A 7,118-nucleotide genomic window follows, 5' to 3' on the forward strand; every position below is an offset into this window, starting at 1 on the left:
TAATTTTCGTTTTTTAGTTTATACCCATCCTATCTAACCTTGATTTACATGCAAGGACGTACTGGAAGATGGTTTACGAATACTCCTCCAAAAATGTACTAATTGAGCAGAAGGAAAAAAATACAAAATTCTAACAAATTCCTTTGAAGTTTTCTAAACGGAATCCCTTATCTTCTCTTCTCTTTGATAAAAATTGATAGAATCCTTTGAAGTTCATAGGCCGCAAATGCAAGGTGGGAGAAATGGATGCGAGGGGAACCTCCGAACCTGCCAGCAGCCCACTTCCTCTAAAACTACGACGGGCTTGGGCCTAGCACTAGTTACAAGAAGTTCTAATTTACGCTGGATCTGCGCTTGCATACTGATTGGGCCTGAAGCTAAAAAGTTGAGCATTCTTTTCTGGAAAAAGTCCTAGGCCGAGTTTATGTTTCCACCTGGAACTCGTTATTTTGCCTCCTCGAACTTGCGAAACCGGACGTATAACCTCCCTGGGTGGTTTGTCTTATTGGTTTTTCTAATTTTATTTTATATTTATTTTGAATAATTTTTTTGAAAAATCATAGTAAATAGCAAAAAAATCATAAAAAAGAAAATCAAATTATATTGAACTCCACATGAGTAGATCTATGCAATGAGTAGATCTATGTAGTAAACATATGATATGATATAATTTATTAAAAATTTCATTTTTAATTTTTAATTTTTAATTTTATGTAATTAATTCATATCTACATCTTTCTTGGTCTAATTATGGTGAAATTTTTATTGTGAGCTATTAGTTATGTTCTTAAGTTGCAGTAAAAATTTTATGGTCATTGGATCATTTATTCTTGACAAACTGAAGAGTCTGGTATAGCTTGAAATTAAACTTCTGAATCTATAACTTAGACATAGATGATCCAATGAGTATGAAAATTTTACTATAGCTCAATAATTTAATTATTAGACTACCATAAAAATTTCACCATAATTTGACCACATAAAATTTAGATATGAATTAATTATAGAAAAGTATATATCCAAAATTAAAAATATTTTTTTACTAAATTGTATGATATCATATGTTTAATGCATAGATCTATTCATGTGGATTTCAACAAAATTTGATTTTTCATTTTATGATTTTTTTGCTATTTACTATTATTTTTTAAAGATTTATCCAAAATGAACATAAAAGAAAAAGAGGAAAACCACTAAGAAAAACCACCCAGGAAGGTTTTATGTCCGGTTTCGCAAGTTCGAGGAGGCAAAATACCCGATTTTTTAGTTCAATGTGGAAACGTAAACTCGGTCTATAGTTCAAGGAGGTAAATATGACTTTTTCCTTCTTTTCTTCTGATGGATCTACCCACTTGGGTTTGAATTTTAGAATCAGTATATGCGTGTTAGTACTTCTTGAGTCATGGTTAGATATGATTTTATTGTATTGTTATGAATTGAAGATGCTATCTTTTCATGGTTAGAGATGACATACTCACAAATATAAAATTAGTCTTTCATCCAAAAAGGAAAGAAGTTTTGTTTCCTTTTTGGAACTGCAACCAACGCAATGTGAACTTGCTACAATTAGCAATGGTATTGATCACCAGATTACCGAGATTGAGAGAAATATAAAAAAAGTTGCAAATAGACTTGCCTCTCTCGGTTTAGCCTCATCCAACTCATTCAATAATTAGTCCCGGAACGTTTTCGTCTTAAAAGAAATCTGATCAGTTGTTTGCTGACACGAAGGCTGTTTTATAGCTCCGTCATGCCTCTCTCGGTCGCGATAATACAGATCAATAGAAAAATCTTTCTGGGCATAGTAGTAAGACCATTTGCTTGGCAGTCTCCTCTTAATTATTTTCAAGCTAGTAGACGATTACGGTTACTAATAAGCCACATGGGCCTTCGCCACGTAGACGAGATGACCCAGGATCACAGGAGAGCGGCAAGCGACAGCCACACACTATCTTTAAGCTCTTCTGCTGGAGAAGTACCAGAAAATTCCATCAACGGGCGGGCGAAGGCACGTGTCGGTTCCAGATTCGTGGCATCCCCACCCCGACGGTGCGTGGCACGCTAGAGCGCTGACGCGTCACCGCCGTCCTTTCGGCCGAACTGGGCACCGTCGCGCACCACGTACCCTCTCCGCGGAGGCACGCGTCTCTGACCCGAAGCTTTTATATACGCACAGGGCGAGGTGAGCACCTCAGCGTGTGTTAATCTTCCCAAATTCGATCCCCCGTGCATCCGCCCATCCATCAATTCACAAATCTTGGTCCCCAGCTAGCAGCAGCAGCAGGAGGCAGCAAACAAGGAAGGAAGCAGGTAGCGATGGCGTTCGTGCCGGTGTGCGTGCAGTGCGGGACGCGGAGCAACCCGTGCCGGTGCAAGGTGCTCGGGCCGACGCTGGGGTTCGTGGCCTTCGTGGTGGCCGGCGTCATCGAGTGGCCGCTGGGCGCCGCCGTGTACCTGTTCCGGCACCGCAAGGGCCGCCGCATCATGGCGCACCCGGCCACCGTCGTCTACCCGCGCATCACCAGCGCCATCCCCATCTAAGTAATCCGCCTCCCGATCGGTGCGGTGCCGTCTCCTCGCTCTCTTACTCCGTAAACTCCTAAACCGGAGGGGGTGAGGGTTGTGTCGCCTGCGTACTGAGATGTCGGTCAGTCCCGATGTGTGAATCCTTTTACATCTTTCTTTTCCTTTTCTCAAATAAGAGCGTCAAGCGTGTGGTTTCGGTTTGTATATTTGCACTCCGCTTGTAATCATCACTGTGAATGTACGGAACATCATCAATGTAACTTCCTGAAGCAAGCTGTCTGCTGTCTAACTTTTTGACCATGTCTGCTGTCTAACTAGTTCCCCTAACTCCATTCTCGGTGACAAGTGAGAACTATAGGACCTCTTGGGCCGAGCAAATTGACGCTTGCAATATACTACAAGTGAGAAAACAGCCCCCAAAGGCCAAGACACATACAAAAAACGAAATTCGAAAGGAAAAAGTCTTTTTCACCTCCATGAACTATAGGACGTATCCGTGTTTTCTTCCTAGATTACAAAACCGTCCATTTTGACTCCTGAACTCGTAATACATCCCTGTCCAGTTTCTCTAAGTGGGTTTCTTTCTTTTCTTTTATATTTATTTTGGCTGAATCTTTGAAAAATTATAATAAATTATATAAAAATTATAAAATGAAAATTCATTTTTGTTGGACTCCACATGATTAGATATGCAGTAGGTCTATGCAGTGAGTATATGATATGGTATAATGATTAGGTATGCAATAGGTCTATGCAGTGAATATATGATATGATATAATTTAGTAAAATATTTCTATACATTTAAATATTTTTTTTCTATAATTAATTCATAGATACAAGTTTGCTGGTACAATTAAGTTGAAAATTTTATGGTGCGCTAAGAATCACATCCTTGAGCAGTAAAAAAATCATGCTCATTAGATCATGCATTACTGAGTTATATATTTATCTTGGTAAACTTTTGAAAAATTATAATAAATAATAAAAAAATTTAAAATGCAAATCTAATTTTTTTGAATTTCATACGAGTAGATATATATAGTGAACACATTATATGGTATATTTTAGTATAAAGTTTTATTATATATTTAGACATATACTTTTTGGTAATTAATTTATAGCCATATTTTTAATGGTCAAATTATGGTGAAATTTATATGGCCGTCTAATAATTATATTTTTTTATCTAAAACAAAAGTTCATGCTCATTGGATCATGCATGCGTGAGTTGTAGTTTTATCTATATATTTATTTAGGTTTATCTAGACAAATATATAACTCAGCCACACATGATCCATATGAAATTTTATTACAGCTCAAGCATGTAGTGGCTAGCCTACCATAAAACAATTCACAATAATTGGACCAAAGAAACTATCTCTTCTCTATCTCTTCTCTTCTCTACTACTACTAAAAAGAAGCTAAGGATCACATTTTTTTTCGTTCGTCTACACCTGCTGCGACGTCCGTCGCCCCCGTCGTCGTCTGTCCTTGGCGAAACAGCGACCGTCCGATCCATCGTCCATTCATCAGCTTCGTACCGTCTGTTTCAAAATTCAAACGTGCCCCGAAATTATCGCATCCTCCTCCCGGGATTGCCTCCGCTGGCCCGATCCGCTCAGTCCCCGTCCGCCGTCCGTGACGTCGCAGTCCGCTCCGTCCCAGTGTCGCCGCTCCGCTCCGTCTCTGCTGCACCTCGCATTTGGTTTCCCCATCGTCCAGGCATGTTTATCTTTTGCATCTGTCTCCTCTCATCTGGTTTTGCCTGTCATCTCTTTTGCATCTCCGTCTCTGCAGTCTTCGTTCTCCTGCACTAGCGCGAGCTCCTGCTCCGTCCCCGGGATCACCTCCGCTGCCACGATCCGCTCAGTCCCTGTCCGCCGCCCCCGACGTCGCAGTCCGCTCCATCCCTGCCGCGGCATCATCGCAGGCGGCCTGGTGGACGGAAACGCCTAGGCAGAGCCCGTGGGCGGGGAAACCGGTGGCCTACACGGCGGGCAGCGACGCCAGCACGCCAGCGCCGCTGCCCTACCCCTCCACGCCACTCAACGCCGACTCCAGCGTTGTGCAGGAGCTCTTCACCACGTCGCCCACCAGGTGCTCGACAGATTGCCTAAGCCAGGTATTTTAGGCCCTGGAGCATATTTATCTTTAGTGTATGTGTATGTGTGGGGCACTGAAACGCGTCCAATCCTCTGCTGGACCGATGGCTTGTGTTCTGCTAGCGTAGGTCGCTGCTTTTCCTTGCTTTGGAATGTTACTTTGCTAATTTTGTCCAGGTAATCAAAGTTGATCCACCTTCAATGGCTACTGGTCATGCTATTGCAATTCTTCTATGGATCATATGAGTTCCATTTGAGTGTGTACATATTGTGATCCTACGAATCAGATGGGTTCCATTTTAAGCACTAAGCTTAGTTTGGATGTAGGCCTTGTGGCTATAATCTATTGCCTCTTGCTTTCATGTGATTTTTCAACTTATTATTCAACAGCACAAGCAGCAGAGCAGCTGCATTATTCTCAGCACAATTTTGCAGCCTCTTTGTCAACTTATTATTCACTTTTTTTGTTATAGGGGCCTTTGACTAATGTAGCAGTCTTGCAAGCAAACATGTCAAATTAAGTTTGTAAACTGTCCATCCAATTCAATTGTGCTATCTGTATTCCCAATTATAGGACAATGTACATTTTTTATTTGCCCATTTCAATGTATTAACTAAAACGTAAATAGTTTTAATCTGCAAACGGGCTACCTCTGCAAACGTAAACAGTGCTAGGGCAGAGTTTTAATCTGTAAATAGTTGCATTAACTAAAACGTTTCGTTCATGCAAATGGGCTACCTCTGCAAACGAGAAGCACGAAGCTTCTTAGACATTCCTTCCCTAGGGCAATACATTGGCAGTCATTTTTCCATTTTGTATACCCTGTGCGAGACCTATATAGCATCTGATGAGAGTACTGGTGTACTTCTTTCTTTGACCCTTTCAAGGAAGAAACTACCTGTATATTTGAGAAGCATGGAGCTGCTTGGACATCCTTCATGAAGGTAATTTTCATTGTCTTCCATTTGGCTTTCGGAGCTAGATGATCATTCCATGACAATTGCTATGTTTCTTATTCAGAAAAGACGTAATTAATTCAGGCTATGCATTATGAAATTGGTTAAATGTATTAGGCCTACTTGAATCCTTTTCATAACAAATATAACCTGAAGAGTGGTGGGCATTGAACTGCCACTGTCCTTTTGTGCTTCATAGGTGTCAAGGTGGAGAGGCTGTGTTTCCAAATGCTGAGGCCTACACTTAATTTGGATCTCACCACCTTTCTTTTGAAAATACAGCTATGAGATCAGTGATATATGTAAGATTAAAAGCTTCATGCTTCAGTCCATCAAGTCATGGAAATCATTCAATGTAGGAGTGTACAGGCTTCCTTCGCACAATGCTGATGTACAAGCCATCTGAGTCAGTTTCATTTTGGATCTACCTTAGTGGGAGCTACTAAACAAAACAGATGAGTATCATAATTGTCATTTTGGCTTTATTACTTTTGTACATTGACAGCTAAAATTGTCATCTTTTTCTCATGGTGGACTTTGGACTTTAGCACAAGATAGTTGCAATTGGAATTCTCTATGGAGCCTAAACTGATGAAATGGAAGTAACCGTATTCAATCAAGACCTACAATTCTGTGCGGAGCTAGGCTTGGTCGGATTAACCTGCAACCTGGTTTCACAAACATACTACTATTTGCTTAAATCATGTAACTGTGATGTCGTGTGCTTCGAAAGTACCGAGCAAGCTTGGTGTTGAAAGTTTGCAATCGCCGGAGCTCAGTACTGGTGCAGCATGCTGGAAACAAAACTGGAAGTAGCAACAGCCACATAGCATCCACCTTGATCAGACTGGCTCATATACTATCTTGTACAAAGTCCATTTTGATATAAATCTTTGTAGAGTTCTTTTTTATCCTTTGGGATTAGGCGAACCGATTAATCTTCATTATTTTTTAACTTCAACTTGGCCCTATTTTAACTCTGCAGAATTTTGATGCGAAGTTGTAGAGTTGTTCTGGTGTGTGGTTGTAAAAGTTTTCAAAATATTGTTATTTTCTGTATTTGATGCCCAATGCAATGCTCAAAATATTTTGTTGTTAATATATTTTTCATACTCTATGTATTGCGCTTGATATATTTTGCTGCCCGTTGCAACGTATGGGCACAAACCTAGTATAGCTATAAATCTCTATATCTACTACTAAAAAAAGCTAAGAGTCACTTTTTTTTTCCTTCGTCATCCCATCGTTTGGTACGTCGCCGCCCCCCGCGTCCCTCCCACAATCCCATCTCTTCCTTCCAAAATACGACTCCCGCTCCCTCCCATACGTCGCCGCCACTCCGTCCCGGCCCAACGCGCCGTCGGCGCCCTCCCCCTCCCCGTACGTCGCCGCCGCTCCATCCCGGCCGGCGCGACGCTTCGCGCCCCCCTACGTCGTCGCCGCCGGTGTCTCCGATCTGTGCCTCCGCTCCCCCCACCCCCCTACCCCGCCCTCCGTCCCCCGCCCCCCCCACTCCCTGTACGCCGCCGCCGT

General features: G+C 41.7%; 1 protein-coding gene and 1 long non-coding RNA gene across 3 annotated transcripts; both read left to right on the forward strand.

Annotated features, from left to right (window-relative positions):
- Positions 1–2,176: 2,176 nt before the first annotated feature.
- LOC120673052 lies at positions 2,177–2,826 on the forward strand. The gene has a single exon (XM_039953741.1). The coding sequence runs from the start codon at positions 2,317–2,319 to the stop codon at positions 2,539–2,541; it is 225 nt and encodes a 74-aa protein (XP_039809675.1). The 5' UTR covers positions 2,177–2,316; the 3' UTR covers positions 2,542–2,826.
- A 1,200-nt stretch (positions 2,827–4,026) lies between these two features.
- On the forward strand, positions 4,027–6,672 carry LOC120673057. Of its 2 annotated transcripts, XR_005674484.1 has the most exons (3): positions 4,027–4,648; positions 5,517–5,573; positions 5,785–6,672. It is a non-coding gene; the product is annotated as an uncharacterized LOC120673057 (long non-coding RNA). The 2 variants fall into 2 exon arrangements; XR_005674483.1 differs by having other exon boundaries at positions 5,517–6,672.
- The last annotated feature ends 446 nt before the right edge of the window (positions 6,673–7,118 follow it).

The sequence above is a fragment of the Panicum virgatum genome, chromosome 5N (assembly GCF_016808335.1).
Source record: "Panicum virgatum strain AP13 chromosome 5N, P.virgatum_v5, whole genome shotgun sequence".
Taxonomy (NCBI): Eukaryota; Viridiplantae; Streptophyta; class Magnoliopsida; order Poales; family Poaceae; genus Panicum; species Panicum virgatum.

Excerpts from the sequence above, each read along its gene's own strand:
- LOC120673052 (XM_039953741.1), top strand. The coding sequence starts at position 2,317 with ATGGCGTTCGTGCCGGTGTGCGTGCAGTGCGGGACGCGGAGCAACCCG.